An 18,476-nucleotide genomic window follows, 5' to 3' on the forward strand; every position below is an offset into this window, starting at 1 on the left:
TGAGTGGCAACTGTAATAAACACCTTGACATAGAGACAGTAGTTAAATAAAATAATGGTAATGCTAAAATGATTCTTTAAAAAGTTCTTAAAAATCTTCCACATTTTCTACAGTTTTTAGTCTTGCTTTCTAATCAAATGCTCAAACACTGATTTTATAAGCAAACAGCGTCCTCTTGTGTACATTTGAAGAAACTGTATGATATTTCCACCTTTACGCAAAAAACAACAACAATAATCCCTTTTAGGGATATTAGCAAATTTAGGAATAATCGCAGTTAATTTTTTTATTATTATTTTCACCTCTAAGTTCATTAGTTAATTCATTAATAACAAACACTTTAGACTGACCATCATATTTTCGTAGTTGCTAATGTGGAAATAGGTTAGGCTAATTATTCTGTAAATTGATGCTATCTTATTTTATTTAACTTATCTTTGGTTATTTAACTTATCTGTCTGGTAATGACAATTTTTTTATTTTATTTTATTTTATTTATTTTTTAAAGGCTTCGTGACTCCTTGGGGGTGTGGAGCTTTTAAGTTTCGTTTCTCCGCCTAGATTAGTTTCGTTTTCGGGCAGTTGAGTGAGTGTGTTGTCAGTGATCGCTGTTACTCTGGACGTGTCACGATGGCGGAAAATATGTCTCTACTGGGTCTCGAGGACGAGTTGACATGCAGCATCTGTTTATGTCTATTCGAGAACCCGGTGAGTTTAATCTGTGGACACAGTTTCTGCGCCAACTGTCTCGAAGCGACATGGAACGACAGGGTATCATCTCTATCCTGCCCTCAGTGCCGAATGGTGTTCCCGAGTAAACCTGAACTAAAGAAGAACACCGTCCTCAGCGCGGTGCTTGATGCCTATAGAATAAAAGCTGGTGTCCCTGAACCCGTCAAGGAACATTTTGAGGTGAAAAAGAAAGATCCAGATGCGATCAAATGTGACAACTGTATGGAGGCCAAAGCGGTCAAAACTTGTCTGACATGTATGGCGTCTTATTGCGAAGATCATGTCAGGCCTCACCGAGAGAATGCCATTTTTCGGGCGCATCAACTTTCTGATCCGCTGCCAGATCTGATGGAGCGTCTCTGTTCAAGCCATGGCAAACTGATGGAGTTCTACTGCAATCAGCACCAGAGTTGCATTTGCAGTACTTGTCTTCAGGACATGCACAAAGGCTGTGAGTTTATCACCGCGGATGAGCGACGCTTCAAACTAAAGGTAAGGCCTATCTGTAAACCTGAATGTACAAACAGATGTGAACAAATATGATAGATAATCCTGAAAAGTGCCTTTACTGTAGCATAATTTACTCTATAGTAATATCAGACAAGCAAGAGATTTTGCTACCTCCCATTCAAACAGATGGTAGGAAAATTTGACTGCGAAAATTGCTACCTATCAGATTTTGCTTCCAGCATGATATTAATGTGGTGTGAGGCATTATTAACGCGTACACCTACCCCAACCCTAAACCTAACCTTACAGTATAAAAAATACATTTTTGGTAGGAAAATCTGACGGGTAGGATGAAATGTTAGAACACCGGCATACCCCATTTCAATATGAAATCTGTAATGTCATGTCACAAACCATGGTCCTCGTTTATAAAATAGCACAGAAACCACCTTAAATTTGATCTTACAATCCTCTCAAATATGTGTACATGTCATTCATAGAGTGGGAGTAGGCCTACTCACAGAAAACGCACGTATGCCTCTCTTTAACAAATCATAAATGATCTTGAACTTGAGCAACTGAATGGTTTCAGCTCTCTACCTTGTAAACGATTATTAATTGATGTCATCAGCATATAAGAGCTCACCAGTCATCGACCAATTTCCTTTAATTTAGAAGAGGGAGCTGCAAGAACAGCTTACATTTCCAAAAACCTTTAGTAGCCTACTCCAACAAGAAAAAGTGTGTAAGTCTGCTCAGACCATGACATGAAGCTAAGAACTTTTCCATGTCAAAAGCCGTTTTTACAAATAAGAGCATTGGTGTAGATTTCTGTGTATGCAAACTTTTTAAATGCAGCCCCATGTCATATTTTAAGTCAAGTCAGATATGTTTGTAAAGAGCTTACAATACAGATTATTTCAAATAAGTCAAAACCAACAGTATTGCAAAATTCAGTTCTGCTCTGCAGAAGACAAGACAGCCATTTTATTAAGCTTAATTTAGGTCAATGTTGATTCAGTTTAGTTCAATAACATTGTCTATGGCCACGTTCACACAGCAGCAAAATATAGTTGTCAGTCCTGTCTTTAAGCCCTTGATACGGTTACGTTCACACACAGTAAGATTATAACAAACGCATTCTATATCCAAGCACACACCCATACATTTTCAGGACTGAAAAGAAAAGAACTGCATTTTTAGAAAACGCGCAGTGTGAATGAACCAGAACTGGACAACTAGTTGTCTGTCATCTCATACAATGTGAGAAAGGTGCACAAATGTTCTTCTACCGTGTGTTGGGTGTTTTCATATGTGGTTTCAATAACCTACAGTGACAGAGAAATGAGCTGTATGTCATCTGAAAGTTTTATATCCAGTCTCCACCGGAGCTGCTCCCATCAGTTTTGTGTTCTGTGCGCGACTCAAATGCTCTCACCCAAAAATAAAAGCTGCTGTCGGTTAATAAAGGTTTGATGGACAAACTCATCACACGATTGGACTCTTGTCCTCTCAGGAAGTGATAAGCTTTTAGTTTTATGGATGTTGCCATCCACCACCACCAGTGTGCATCATCCATATGGATGATGCGACGGCAGCCATTGTGTGCCAGAATGCCCACCACACACCAGCTTATTAGTGGAGAGGAGACAGAGTGATAAAGCCAATCAGTAGATATAGGCATGGTTAGGAGGTCATGATGATTAGAGGCCAATGGGCAAATGTGCCCAGGATAGGACAACCACAGAAAGTCAGGACCTCGGTTTAATGTCTCATCTGAAGGACAGTGCTTTTTGACAGTATAATGTCTCCATCATAGTGTCCCAATTATGCTCAGTTGCATTAAGATCTGGGAAATTTGGAGGCCAAGGCAACACTTTGAACTATTTGTCATATTCCATAAACTATGGTGATATTTGTCAAAGTAACACCCACATAAATGCCAGGACCCAAGAATTCCCATGCAGCAGATCAATGCCCAGAGCATAACACTGCCTCCACTGGCCTGCCTTCTTTCCGTAGTACATCCTGCTGCCATCTCATCCCCAGGTAAATGACACAGATATGCCCTAACTGACCATCAACCTGATCTAAAAGAAAACATAATTTATCAGACCAGGCAACCTTCTTCCATTTCTCCAGTTCTGAAGCTCACATGCTCATTGTAGGCACTTTCAGCAGTGAACAGGAGTCATCATGGGCATTCTGCCTGGCTACACAGCAAACTCTGATGTACCATGTGTGCTGTGTACACTGTTACACCTTTCTATCATGGGCAACATTAGCTTTCCCTGTTAAAAAAACAGCATATGCTATTCTGGGCACACAAAAGAGCTATTGTAGGCCAAGCTGCTAAAAAACCCTGTTGAAAAAAACAGCATATGCTGGTTAGGTATGTTTTGAAGCATGGCTGCTGGTTTGAGCTGGTTTAAGCTTAGCTGGTCCTTAGCTGGTCCTAAGCTGGTCCTAAGCAACTAGCTCCTGCTCAGAACCAGCTAAGGACCAGCTAAGCTTAAACCAGCTCAAACCAGCACATAACCAGCTAAGGACCAGCTAAGGACCAGCTCAAACCAGCGGCCATGCTTTAAAACAAACCTAACCAGCATATGCAGTTTTTTCAACAAGGTTTTCAGCCTACAATAGCTCTTTTGTGTGCCCAGACAAGCTAGCCTTCACACCCCACGCGCATTGAGACTTGGGTGTCCATGACCTTCAATCCAGTTCTTTTAAATAATACATCTTTTAAAATACATCAGTGCCCTTGTTTTGTCTCAAGATGCACACCAGTAATGTTTTTTTTTTTTTTTTTAATTTATAAAAATGACTTAAATGTCCTAATTGAACTATGGCCTAAGCCTGGCTTAGTCTAAGCCTTGTCTGTGAAACTGGGCCTATATATTAATATAATATATAACTATAATATTGATACTCTTAGTATTATCAACTGGCCAGAATTAAGGATTTATTTTGAGCATTTTTTGCCTTTATTGTGATAGGACATATCAGATATGACAGGAAGCGAAGTGGGAGAGAGATAGGGGTAGGGAAGGGTCCTTGAGTTGGGATCCGAACATGGGACGCCCAGAGCGCAACGGTGCTGTTGTTGGCACGCTGCCCACAAGGCTATCAGCGCCGACAACTGGCCAGAATTTTGAGAACAATGTGAATGTGGACCATAATGCAATAGTAGCTTGCTGAAGTACTGAGTAAACCAGTCAGGGCTTTATAGGTGATCAGCAAGATGTTAAGATATATGTACATTGTTTAAAGCGACATTCTACCCAAAATGGAAAATTGTATCATCATTTACTCACACTGTCCCAGATATGGCTTGCTTCTTTAAATGAACACAAACAAAAGATTTTTAGAAAAAAATATCCATCTCTGTGAGTCAATATAATACAAATATACAGGACCTCCAAAACTGACACTTCAAAAACATGTAAACATGACAGAAATTCATGTGACACCAAACTATAAACTATAAACCATTAGGCAGGTTCATGAGTTCTCTTTGATAATCCTTTATGCTTCCACATCACTTCTCACATGGGTTACACAACCTGCTTACGTCACACTTCACAACATGTTGGCAGCATGAGGGTGATTAAATATAAGAGAATTTTTTATCTTTGGTGGGGGAGGGGAAGAGTTTAATAGACAGTTAATGTAGTGTTAACAGAACCAGATGATAAGAGCTTGGTATGACAACTGTTGTCTAAAAACAATAGAAAAAAGACTGGACATTTTAGGCAATTTAGAAATCTGGGCCATGATATATCTCTGAAAGAGAGAATTTGTGATTATCCTATCCAAAAAGGAACATAGTTGTGAAGATACAGCTTTCCCTAGTATTTTTATTAGAAAAGAGAGACTTTTTGTATGCCAGTATTTATTTTTGAAAACTGTGGGTGACTTTCCCTTGCCTTTGTACACCCTTCTTGTAATTTCATAAGAAAGTAATACAGTTTTGTGACAGTCTTTCATTTTACAATGCAGGCCCTTGAGGTTAATTTTAATCTGTTTGTATTGAAAAGCATTGGGCTCTGCTTTGTGGCAAATATACATTTTAGCTCCTGTGTTCAGTAGCGTAAATGTAGCAAAATAATAGCAAACTGAACTGCAGTGAGCTGAATGAAGAATAAGCTATTTATACAGTTTTTGCTTTTACAATGCAAGACACAGTGTACTGGAATATGATGAGCAAGGTCTCAAGATGCATTTTTATATACACATATATATGCATCTTTACATGCCAATTTAAGAATTCTGCACTTATGTCCAAGACACTGAAAAAGTTAGTATATTTCTTCCACACGAAAAATATTTACAAAGAACACAATTTTGCGCAATGATAGAGATTGGAATGATGAATATTTACTTGTCCCACTCTCCTCTTAATTGTAAAAGAAACCCTGTTCTAAACAACTAAAGATGATATTGACAGTAAATTAAATTAATATAATAACAAATAGTCTGCATTATCAAGCAGCATAATTAACCAGATGAAACCGGAAGACTTGGATATTTAAGTTACAAAGGGCTGTACTTGCCCTTTAATTGTTAAATTTAAAGAATCCACCTAAAGTATCCACAGTGTGAACAGAGACACAGAAAGCAGAATACAAACAGTGTAACATTTCGGTGCTGTCGGACTACTCTTTCAATGCTGCTCAGTTAGTTTAAAATTGACAACCATAACAAACTATTGTACAACTTTTTTAGATAAACTACACAAATTTTGTGTATTTTATTTTTTATCTGACATGCTGATTTTAACTGTCTCTATACAAATAACAAAAACATAGTGTCTTTAATTGTAATATGTGTTTGTTTGTTTTGAGGGTTTGTATTTTTTGATATGTAAACGTTTAGTAGGATTGTATGATCTGAAACATGTGGCAATGAAGGGATTCCCTAAAATACTTTGTTGTTATTCTTAAACAATTTTTAGACTGACTTGACTGACAAGCTCAACATCCTTGATGTCAAAACTGACAAAAATCAGCAAGTTATCACACAGATGAAGGAGCAACAAAGCAAATTAAAGGTTGGCAAATATTATTTTTACTTTTTGAGTCTTTAGCAGAATCAGATAAAGATTTTCTTTTTTTGCTTTCCAGGACCTAGCTACAACCCGTAAACGGATTCTTGAGGCAGAATACAGGCAGATCAGAGAAATGATCGACCGAGATGAGAAAGAAGCCATGCTTGCTATTGATAAGGAACAGGAGAAAGGTCAGAGCAAACTGGTCTCCTTGATGAAGAAATTTAATGAGAACGTCGAGAAGATGAACAGGACCAAACATGAGATCAACAGTCTGCTGGACAAGTCGCAGTCCCTAGCATTCTTAAAGGTGATCCAGAGTATGATTATGTAACCAAATGTAATGTATGATATACATTTGTAATTTTTAGTACTGTTATTTGTGGCTTAGAAATGATATGGTATCAAATATAGTTTGTGAAGTCCAGTGTAAGAGCACTGGTATAAGATCTCTTACAAAAAGTAAAAGCCAGTTTTAATGCTCTTATTCTTGATCTTTTTAGACCTTACCTGAATTATATTCACTGCAGTTTATAGGTTTGTATTCTTGACTTTACCATTCTCTGTCACAGGCCTCTGTGGATTTGCCCTCGGTGGTAAATTTTGAGCCCTATAACCCTCGCATGAATGTGGAAAGTAAAGAGGTGATAGGTTATCATTCCTCTGCAGTTGCACTGAAGGAGTGGATCACCAAATTAATGGAGCAGCCAACAGAAAACAGAATCTTTCGACTTAAACCAGGTGTGTTAGTGCAGAACTCTGTAAAATGTGCAGCATGTTTTGATGTTTGCAGTTGGTTCAGCAACACACAAAGTCTTAGTGCATGCTAGCAAGAGTTCTGGTATACATATGTTTTTATATGTTCTCTTACGAGAGGTCTCTTGTACTGCGTAAGTGTCTTACGCTAGGGGAAAATCCTTTTCTGCGAGATATTGAAGCCAAAAATTATCCTTAATTTTGAAATAATGTAAAGCGCGTTGCAGCAGTGTACAGACATAGGCGAAACGGCTTGCGCGCCAATTGGCTGCTCTGCGGCAACTGCAGCAGCCTATTAGAGCGAGGCCTGACGCGACGCCAGATCCAATGGGGGCATTTCGCGCCCTTTGCGTCGATTCGCGCCCTTTTCGTAGCTTCCAGCCTAAAAGGGCGTGGTCTAGACCTATAAAGACCGCTCATAGGCAGCTATTATCTGATTTTTCATCCTTCAAGCGAAGCACACGCATCGCTGGAGCCGGATAAGAAGCCGCCGTTTGACTGCAAGCATCTCAGCGGGACGAGCCACTGAAGCTGCTGGCCACGCCGCCTTCCGTGCCTTCCTGCTGCGCTTTCCGGCGCTAATATCCTTTCACTAAATAAGTGTGTGTTGCCGCTGCAATACACACTTATCATAAAAGAGCAAAGCGTCTTTATAAAGATGCCTTCTTGCGGCTCATGTCGAGCCACACTCAGCGACGGGGACCGCCACGATATCTGCGTTTCCTGCCTGGGTGAGGAGCACGCGGTGATCGCGCTCGCTGAGGGCGGCTGCCCTCATTGCGAACTATTGCCATTAGCGACTCTGAGGACTCGCGTGGCATTCTTCACTGAACCTGCTCCCCCGCCCGCCGCGGTGTCGCGCCGTAAGAAGCGCCGTGCCCAGCGGGCTCCGGAACTCCCCCTCAGCCGACAAAGCTCGCCGGTTCGCCCGCCAGCTTCACCGATCTCGTCAGCCCCCGTCTCGGACGTTAAATGGCCGCTGTCTCCCGCCGTTTGCGTCGACGCTGCTGACGAAGGGACTGTCATGGAGGAGGATTCCTGCTCTATTCTGGCATCGTGCAGTGAGGATTGGGAGAGCTCTGCGGACCTCGCTCCCCCGCACACGCCCCGTCAGGTACGAGAGCGTCAATTGAGGCAGAATTGATGAGGATCCTCACACAGGCCACGGCGAGCCTTGGCCTCGAGTGGTCCTCACCAGAGCAGCCCGCTCACAACCGGTTGGACGGCTGTTTTCTGCCAAAAGGGGAGCGCGCTTCAAGTGCAACGAAACCGGCGCCTTTTCTTCCTGAGCTACATGAAGAACTGGCTAAGTCCTGGAGCGCCCCCCACTCGACGGCGTGCTAAGTCGGCGCTGCCCTCAAAAGCCTGTTGCCAAACGTCTAGCCTGCTCCGCCGTGCATACACCGCCGCTGGGCAGGCCGCGTCAGCGTTGCACACTATGGCCACGCTGCAGATCTTCCAGGCTGACCTCCTCCGAAGGCTGGATGAGGAAGGCTCTGAAGCGATCTGTGTGCCGGACCTAAGAAGCGCCACGGACCTCGCTCTTCGCGCTACGAAGTCTGCAGCACAAGCCATGGGACGTAACATGGCCGCGCTTACGACAACCGAGAGGCATCTGTGGCTGACGCTTTCAGAAATGGCCGAGTCCGAACGCACCGCGTTCCTCGATGCCCCACTCTCACCTGCTGGCTTGTTCGGATCCTCTGTCAAGGATTTTGCGGAGAGATTCGCAGAGGTACAGAAAGCGTCTCAGGCGATGAGGCACTTCCTGCCGAAGCGTTCTAGTTCTGTTGCCGGCCGTGGAAGACCGCCCGCGCAGAACTCACAAACTCAGCCTCAGCCCGCCGCAGCAGCTTCGCAGCGGCCCAGAATCGAGCTAAAGCCGGAACCTCTGAAGCTGTCCTAGCAAAGCTAGGAAAAAGACGGTGCACGAGTCCCGCTGTCGCTGGACCCCCACCAAAGGTATTTGCTCGTTCAGTTCCAAGAATGTGACTGTTCCAGTGTATTTTGCAGCCAACAAACCGGCTCTGTCGCCCGTTTGCCTGTACTCAAAAGACGTTCTCACGGCTACCCAGATAAATCCAAAAAAGAGTGTATTTTCTGGTGTCCCGGCCACGGCCGATGGTGTTTCACGTGTCAGAATGCCCACTCCCCAGTGCCCATTTCTACACACAAGCACACCCTGTCAAACAGGTTAAGCGCACATAAAATCGACTCGAATCGATTGCGCTTCACAACCGGCCACGGCCGATGGTGTTTCACGTGTAGTCAAAATGCCCACTCGCCAGTGCCCATTTCTACACACAAGCACAACCTGTCATACAGACCCTGCGCACATAAAATCGGCTCAGATCGATTGCGCTTCACATGTGGTAACCGTGCCCACTTCACAGTGCCCACAGACATCACATTATGCACGTCAAAAGGTTTCTGTAAAAACGAAACTAACGTGTATGCAGGCGAACGGTGTTTGCAGTGTGTTAAATGTGCCTGTTGCCACACAACCACATCCACACACAGACATAATAGTTCCCGCTATCAGCGTGCCCCACGCCCCGAATGTCACGAGCACGTCTCTGGTGCCACAACATACCGAAACCACTCCGTTACGGATAGAACGGAGCGCGCTTCGTATTCAACCTCTAGCTATTCATGCAAACGCATGGGAAAAGCTTCCAGGGGTTTCGAAATGGGTGCTGGACATTATAAAAGGAGGTTATTCGCTACAGTTTCACCGACGCCCGCGCCGCTATACAGCGCGCGTCGAGACCACAATGCAGACAGAAGCAGCACACCTGCTTCGAGCCGAAGTGGCGAAACTATTGAGCAAAGGGGTCATAGAGCCCCTTTCTCAAGCTCAAAGCGAAGGGGGGCTGTACAGCAGATATTTCCTGGTACCGAAAAAAGACGGTGGTCACAGACCCATATTAGATCTAAGGCAACTGAACAAAGCGCTGGTGAAGCGTCAGTTCAGGATGCTCACGACCAGAAAAATCCTCGCGCAAGTTCGCCAAGGAGACTGGTTCGTGTCAGTGGATCTGAAAGACGCGTATTTTCAAATACAGATAGCGTCACGTCACAGGCGATTTTTGAGATTCGCCTTCGAGGGCCAGGCATATCAGTACACAGTCCTGCCGTTCGGTTTGTCCCAGGCACCCCGTACATTTACGAAGTGCATGGACGCAGCGCTCGTTCCTCTCAGACTGAAAGGCGTGCGCATTCTGAACTATTTGGATGATTGGCTGATTCTAGCGCAGTCTCGCTCAGTGCTTGTACAGCATACGACCATGTTACTCGATAACCTCGAGAATTTGGGTCTCAGAGTCAATTGGGCGAAGAGCTCCCTGTCCCCCAGTCAGAAAACTTCCTTCCTGGGCACAGAATTGGACTCGCTGTCAATGATAGCGCGGCTGTCACCACAGCGCGTAGCAGACATTCAGCGCACAGCGGGCTCGTTCCGCTGCGGCGCGTCTGTCCCGCTCAAAAAATTTCAGAAAATGCTGGGTCTTATGGCCTCAGCATCATCAGTTCTTCAGCTGGGTCTGCTATGTATGCGCCCACTGCAGTTCTGGCTGAAAGCGCGTGTCCCGCGTCAAGCGTGGGCGTCCGGTCGGCTTCGTCTCACGGTCAATCAGAAATGTGTCACAGCCCTGAAACCGTGGAGAGCAATCGACTGGTACCAGTTAGGTGTAAGCCTGGGGACTTCCTCGAGAATAAAAGTGGTGTCTACGGACGCATCCACCTCGGGATGGGGGGCTCTGCTCGAGGGCAGACCGTCTTTTGGCCAGTGGTCAGAACGGGAAAAGCTCCTGCATATCAACTGCCTCGAAATGCTGGTAGTACAGAACGCGCTGATGCGCTTCTGTCCCCAAATAAAAGGAAACCATGTACTAGTCCGCTCGGACAACATGTCAGTGGTTTCCTATATAAATCGCCAGGGCGGTCTCAGGTCCAAAAACCTATACAGACTATCAGAACGCCTCCTGGTATGGGCTCAGCGCAACCTGCGCTCGCTGAAAGCAGCGCATGTGCCGGGTCTTCTAAACATAGGGCCAGACAGACTGTCCAGGAACAATGTTCCAGCAGGCGAATGGTCTCTACACCCACAGACAGTACAACTACTGTGGAAAAAATTCGGCAGAGCGGAAATAGACCTGTTTGCGTCTCCGAACAACGCTCACTGTCTGGAATTTTACTCAAAAAGCAGAGACGCGCTGGCCCACGAATGGCCCCGCCGTCATCTCTATGTTTTTCCCCCCGTCTCTCTCTCCTGGATGTTCAATACTGCTGATAGCACCGTTTTGGGAAAACCAGCCCTGGTTCCCAGCGCTGATGCAGCTGACGAGCACTGCCCCGTGGCAGATACCAGTGAGGAGAGACCTTCTCTCTCAGGCCAGCGGCTCGATTTGGCATCCTCACCCAGAGCTGTGGTCCCTTCATGTCTGGGCCACCAGCGAATATATGATGAACTCCCTAAAGGAGTATTAAACACGATCACGCAGGCTAGAGCCCCTTCTACGCTCTATTCCTCAAAATGGTCAGTGTTTTCGGGCTGGTGCGCAGCCCGCGGCTCGTCACCCACTAACTGTGGTGTGATGGAGGTGCTTTCCTTTCTACAAGAGCTGCTGGACAAGGGCAGAACCCCGTCCACGCTCAAAGTCTATGTGGCGGCCATAACAGCGTTTTCGAGCACAACGCTAGGTCAGTCAATAGGAAGGAACGATTTAGTTATTCGCTTCCTGAGGGGAGCTAGAAGACTAAATCCCCCAAGACCTCCCTCAGTCCCCGTATGGGACCTTTCTGTGGTACTAGAGGCCATGAAAGGTGCACCATTCGAGCCTCTGCAGACGATTGATTTGAAATACCTGTCTCTTAAGACTGTGTTTCTGCTGGCTCTCGCTTCAGTGAAGCGCATAGGGGATTTGCACGCACTCTCAGTGAGCGCGACGTGCATGGAATTTGGACCTAATGACTCTAAAGTCATACTCAAACCCAAACATGGTTACGTTCCAAAATCACTCAACACACCGTTTAGGGCACAGATCATTGCGCTGTCAGCCCTACCAGTCAATGATGAGGAAACGGACGTGAGCCTCCTATGCCCAGTCAGGGCATTACGAGCTTACGTGTCTCGCTCGTCTGCTTTTAGACAGACAGAGCAGCTTTTTGTTTCGTTTTACGGGCGTCCCAAGGGACTGGCTGCGTCGAAACAGAGCTTATCCAGATGGATAGTTGATGCTATTGCGTTGGCATATGCTTCCAAGGGCATGCAGTGCCCGCTAGGTGTCAGAGCACATTCCACGAGGGGCGTGGCCTCATCGTGGGCTTGGTCGAGTGGGATTGCCTTGCAAGATATTTGTACGGCGGCGGGCTGGGCCTCTCCGTCTACATTTATAAGGTTTTACAACCTGGAGGTTCCCGCCTTACAGGCCAGATTGCTGTCAGTCTAGATGTTCAGTGTTGTCTGACCTGATGTTATCAGCTCGGAATGCCGCGTCTACTGAGCACAGCTCTAGGGTCGACAGTGAAAGTAATAGCACAAGATGTGTCTGAGCAAACTGTGTGAAGACCCTTATTCTTACGTCAGCTCAGGCCGTAACCCCGCCCTGTATGTACGTTTACTTAGCGTCTGCGTGACGCTGCACTATGTGGAAGAGTGCGGCGTTGCCCCTCCCTCTTCCCCGGACTCCCTGTGAGTTCTATAGGTGATTATGAACTGTATGAACCCTGGGCTTTCGCCCTTGGGTCTTTGGTGTCAGATCTCAGCATGCACGGCATTTTACACTGGGTCCCCTAGCGTAAGATACTTACGCAGTACGAGAGACCTCTCGTAAGAGAACGTACTCGGTTACTAACATAACCTCTGTTCTCTCTAGAGATCTTGCCGTGCATGCGCACACTCTGGTTGCTTCGATGATGAAAAACCAGATAATAGCTGCCTATGAGCGGTCTTTATAGGTCTAGACCACGCCCTTTTAGGCGGGAAGCTACGAAAAGGGCGCGAAGCGACGCAAAGGGCGCGAAATGCCCCCATTGGATCTGGCGTCGCGTCAGGCCTCGCTCTAATAGGCTGCTGCAGTTGCCGCAGAGCAGCCAATAGGCGCGCAAGCTGTGTCGCCTATGTCTGTACACTGCTGCAACGCGCTTTACATTATTTCAAAATTAAGGATAATTTTTGGCTTCAATATCCCGCAGAAAAGGATTTTCCCCTAGCGTAAGATACTTACGCAGTACTCGTTCCCTCTCTAGAGAGAACAGAGGTTACGTTAGTAACCGAGTACGTTTTCTTATCCTTTAGGTCTAGGAATCCAATTCGGTGGAATGCCAAGTGAGATTCCTGCCTTCCTGCCAAATCCAAGAGAAATGTGTAAGTTGTAACTCCTATGCAACTGATTGGGCTTTTGTTGCCTCTTGATTCAGTATAACCTAAACCCATCCATCCATTCATCACTATTTTTTCTTATTCATTTTTAAATCATTTTTCTCCCAATGTTTCAGCACGCATGAGATCTCCCAGTCCAGGCCGTGGTTCCAAAGCCAAGGCTTCAGGAGCTAAACAGAAAAGTTCCAGTAAGTCAACTGCTTATATACATATTATTTAAATAGCATTTTGTAGCCATAAAAAACATACATAAAAATGAACTCTTTTATCTCATTGTTCTTCTCTATTTCCTCATAGACAAGAGTGCTAATAAAGTTGAGAAGGATAACAAAGAGCGTAAAGACCAGAGACCAAACCGTAAGCTCTGACCACCCCTCCACATGTTCATTATTTTAAAACTATTACTGTTTGTCTGCTTACTGTTATGCGTGTTGAACATATTCAGAAGGGGCCTGTATTAGTTTCTTATTGTTCACAGAGATTTTCTCAAATTGATCTGCAAAGGAATCTGGATTAAAATAATATTTCTTAGAAATGATTCTAACATTATATGTATATCTTCTTTGCCAGAGCCTAGGAATCCCTCTAAAGGACCAAATCCTGTTTTCTCCAAAAGCATGGAAAACTTGCTTGACATCACACCTAGAACTGTAGAAATACCTGATATAAGTATGTCGAAATAGTTCTTGTTCAATCATGTCCTCCTAAATTTAATCTTTACTGTAAGAGGTCGGTGCTCCAAAACTCCAACATATACTGTAATTCCAGAAGAGACTGCAGATTTTACTCATGAAGCATTAAGGTCATTCCTGGGATTTGGTCCCTTTTGTGTCCACAGTAAACATTATGATATTATCACCTTAGAACATACATTTTAAAGTTGTCTTTGACATAAATAACACCTTTTGAACTTTAAGCATATTTAAGTAGTCCAATATAACAGGGTGGACAATATTTTGAGGGACAAGCTAAAAACCTTTATTATTTAAAAAACATTTAATTTAATACTTGGAAAATATATGTACATTAGAGAAAACTATTACTGATATACCAAACAACAAGAAAAATCTAAAACAAAATCACTCATTTTGAGTGTTGTATTCATCATCAAAATGGCAGACACAAGGGGGATATTTGGTGGTTTAAAATAATGTAAATGTTTTTTAATTATCAAGAAAATACATTAAAGTAAAAAATGTGTTATGTCAAAGACAACTTTAAAATTTATGTTTTGAAATTTTAAGGCAATACTATCATGATCTTTTCTGGGGAAACAAAAGGCACCGAATCCCAGGAATGGCCAAGAGAGTGTTTTTAAATGACAGAATCTCATGCAGGGTTGCAGTTCCCATACAAAGTAGTATTAATATATGCACGTGTACTCTTCAAAAATGGCACTGGTTGTTTACATACTAAAATATATAGATATACAATCACATGAAAAACAGGACACCCTTTAGGACACCCTATTGAATTTCAATGGTTTTCTGTAATCATAATAAAAAATTATCTGATCCTTGGCAGGTCTTAAAATTTGGAAAATAAATCCTCAGATAAACTACATCACATGACATATCACACTGTGTCATTATTTATTTAACAAAAATACAGCCAAGAGGGAAAAGCAGTGTGTGACAAATTTAGGACACCCTATGATTCAATTGCCTGTAGATCCAATTTTTAGCTGCAATAACTTGAAGTAATCTTTTTCTGTATGACTTTATCAGTCTCTCACATCATTCTGGAGGAATTTTGGTCCACTCTTCTTTTCAACATTGCTCCAGTTTATTGAGTTTTGGCATTTGTTTATGCACAACTCTCACCACAGCATTTCAGTCAGGATGAGGTCTGGACTTTAGTTTTGGCCCAACTTTAGCTGTTGGATGGATGGCCACACATTTGATTTTAAAATAATTTGATATACAGAGGAGTTCATGTTCAGTTCAGTAACTGTGAGGTGCCCTGGTCCTGTGGCTACTAAACAAGCCCAAAATCATCACCTCTCCACCAGCAAGTGATTTTTGAAGGTGTTTTTGCTGATATGCCCTTCAGTTTTTCACCAATCTTGGCACTGTGCATTATGGCCAAACATCTCTATTTGGTCTTGTCTGTTCAAAGGACATTGTTCTAGAAGTATTATGATTTGTTCAAATGCAACTTTGCAAACCTAGACCACGCTGCTATGATTTAAAGTAGAAGAGGCTTTCTTCTGCCAAAAACCTTCCAAACATGCCATTATTGTTCCATATTTTTCTAACTGTACTTTCATGTACTTTTTCATTTACCATGTTAACTGAGGCCTATAGAGTCTGATATGTAGTTCTTGAGTTGCCTGCCATTTCTCTGAGCGTTAACCAGTCTGATCCTGGGGTGAATTTGCTAGCATGTCCACTTCTGGGAGGATTGGTGTCTGTTTTGATTTTATTCCACTTGTGAATAAACATCCTCACTCAAGTGATGAACTCCAAATAGTTTGGAAATGGCCATACTACTCTTCCCAGATTGATGGCAGCAGCAATTGCTTCTCTAAGATGATTGCTGGTGTCTTACCTCTTTGGCATTATGGTAACACACACCTGAAGGCTCCAGACCAGAAAACTGCCAAAACGTCTGATTTTATAGAGGTGCTAAAGGTCAGTTAATCAAAGGTGTTTTTTTTAGCAGTGTCTGACTGTTACTTACCCTCTTAATTCAGAGGGTGTTAACAGTAAGGGTGTCCTAACTTTGTCACACATGGCTTTTTCCATTTTGGCTTTATTTTTGTTAAATAAATAATGACATAGTGCAATTTGTCAAGTGTTGTTATTCAACTGAGGTTTTATTTTCAAAAATTTTATTATGTCCTGATACAGAAAGCCATGGAATTCAACAGGGTGTCTTAACTTTTTCACATGACTGTATATATAGAATGAAATAAATAGAATGTACTACATGATAGAAGAAACTATGCTTCTAACCACAGGATGAGAGCTATAGTTCACAAGTTCCTCACAAGTTTGCAAATGTGTGTTGAAACTTTTTGTGGGTAAAGACAGAAGAACCATAGCTGGCTAACAGTGCTGTTGGGAAATGAATGCCTAAAATTTTTAGTCCCTAATACGTTTTGAAAGCTTTTTATTATTTTCTCTTTGTCTCTTTACAGATTTACCTGCTAGTTTACCAGCTGGGCAGAACTTTGTTAAGAGAAGTGACCTTCTTAAATGTGAGTTTAACATACTTTAGATTTTATCTACTTGTTCATCACTACATCTATATGCTTGTGTATCTCCTGTCTAGATGGCACTATCCTCAATTTTGATGTCAGAACAGCTCACAAGCGGATCTCCCTGTCTGAAAACAACACCAAAGCAACAGTCTCGGATGACCCAGCTCATTATCCAGATATTCCCCTTCGCTTTTCTGTTTGTTCCCAAGTGCTCTGCACAAAGGGTTTCTCTCAGGGCCGTCATTATTGGGAGATCAAAATGAGCAGTAACAATTTCTGCGGATTGGGACTTGCCTATGGAAGAATCGACCGCAAGGGTCCCTCTAGCCGTCTGGGGCGTAATGCAGATTCCTGGTGTGTGGAGTGGTTTAACGTGAAGCTTTCTGCATGGCACAACAGCATCGAGACGGTGGTGCAGAATCCCAGCCCAAGCCGTGTGGGTGTCCTGCTGGACTGTGATGAGGGAAGTGCAACATTTTATACTGTGCAGGACCGGGCATACCCATTCCACACATTTGTCTTTCCTTTCACTGAGGCTGTGTACCCAGCTTTCTGGATCTTCTCAAATGGTTCTTCTGTGTCTTTGTGCAAGCTCAGCAACTGAAAGTATAGAAGTTGAATTGTTTGTTTTGTTTATCTTTGAAATTAAAATATGTCTAATATTCTCTCATCTTTTCATCCATGCAGTAAAAGTCAACACAACCAGAATGTTCGAGTTTTATGAAAGCTTTACGGGCAAAATTGAATATGGTATATTAAAAATATCTTAACAGAGTTTTCATACATGGGGTTTAATCAAGCCAGTTTAGATGCAAATAATATTTTAGGTGTGTTGTGTACAGAATGCAAAATACAGTCCTTTAATCTATTTAATCTATTCATGTATAATGTAATGTTAACCAAAAAAATTGATTGATGGATGGATGATATCTAAAGGCTAACAACAACGTGAAGGGGTTTGTATTGCATTTGCAATGATGAGACCCTATTGTATGGCAACCAAAACTTAAATATTGATTTAGGCTGAAATGATTTGAGAAGAACAAGACTGCACAGTTATGGTGAATATTTTTCAGTTGAAGATGTGCAGGACAAGTCAGTTAAATAGTTTCGTGGTCATTATACAAAAATATTTGACTTGATTGCTACAATTGACCAAAATCAAGTTGAGTAAGTGGTTGTGCGTCATTAATCCAGAAAGGGGGAAATCCAGTGTACATATGTGGTTTGCAAATGTGACACATTATATAATCTTACTTTGTTCTCTGAATTCTGTTATTTTTGCTGATTTTAGTTGTGAGCTGTTTGAGGTGTTAAACTTCACATGATCGTGACATTTGTTGGTTTTATCACATGGGCAAAGTTCATTAACAGTGTGCTCCAGATAGAGTTGCCTTGGTTCCTGATCAAAGTATCCTGGCTGGGTCCAGTCAGTTTTTAAGAATTTGCATTTTTTTTGTCAAACCAACAGGTGTTAAATGCATGTTGAAAATGAAACATTCAACATCAGTAGTCAAGTATACTTGTAAATCAAAACGTTATAACAGATATATAATGTTGGGAAGTGATTCTAGAACACTTTGGTAACAAAAAATGTGTCTGTAATAGTCTTGCTCAAATTAAATACAGCTGATATTTATATTAATATATCTCTCTGTGTATGAGGAAAAAGTAGTCCATTCACATTAATTTTGACATTTCTAAAATAGTAAAATCGATTCACTTTGCAGGAAATATATCAATTAAAAATATAGCATAGAGTTTAGTTTAGTGGTAAGGCGTTTATTGTTTGCTTTTTGCAATATTACAATTTTGGTTGATACATAGAGTAACTGAATGTTATTTAAAAAATCTACATTAAAAAATATATTTCACATTTTTCATAATGATACCAATGAATGTTA

The 18,476-nt window shown here is 42.7% G+C and overlaps 1 protein-coding gene across 2 annotated transcripts; it reads left to right on the forward strand.

The window, feature by feature from the left end:
* The first annotated feature begins 583 nt into the window (after positions 1-583).
* trim25 (tripartite motif containing 25) lies at positions 584-18,221 on the forward strand. Of its 2 annotated transcripts, XM_073851790.1 has the most exons (10): positions 584-1,224; positions 6,137-6,232; positions 6,306-6,539; positions 6,802-6,970; positions 13,284-13,352; positions 13,484-13,555; positions 13,665-13,724; positions 13,938-14,036; positions 16,510-16,569; positions 16,644-18,221. In XM_073851790.1, the coding sequence occupies exons 1-10, from the start codon at positions 631-633 to the stop codon at positions 17,174-17,176; spliced, it is 1,986 nt and encodes a 661-aa protein (XP_073707891.1). In that variant the 5' UTR covers positions 584-630; the 3' UTR covers positions 17,177-18,221. The 2 variants fall into 2 exon arrangements, with proteins under 2 accessions (XP_073707891.1, XP_073707892.1); XM_073851791.1 differs by lacking the exon at positions 13,938-14,036.
* Positions 18,222-18,476: the final 255 nt, after the last annotated feature.

Source organism: Garra rufa, chromosome 12, assembly GCF_049309525.1.
Source record: "Garra rufa chromosome 12, GarRuf1.0, whole genome shotgun sequence".
Lineage (NCBI taxonomy): Eukaryota > Metazoa > Chordata > Actinopteri > Cypriniformes > Cyprinidae > Garra > Garra rufa.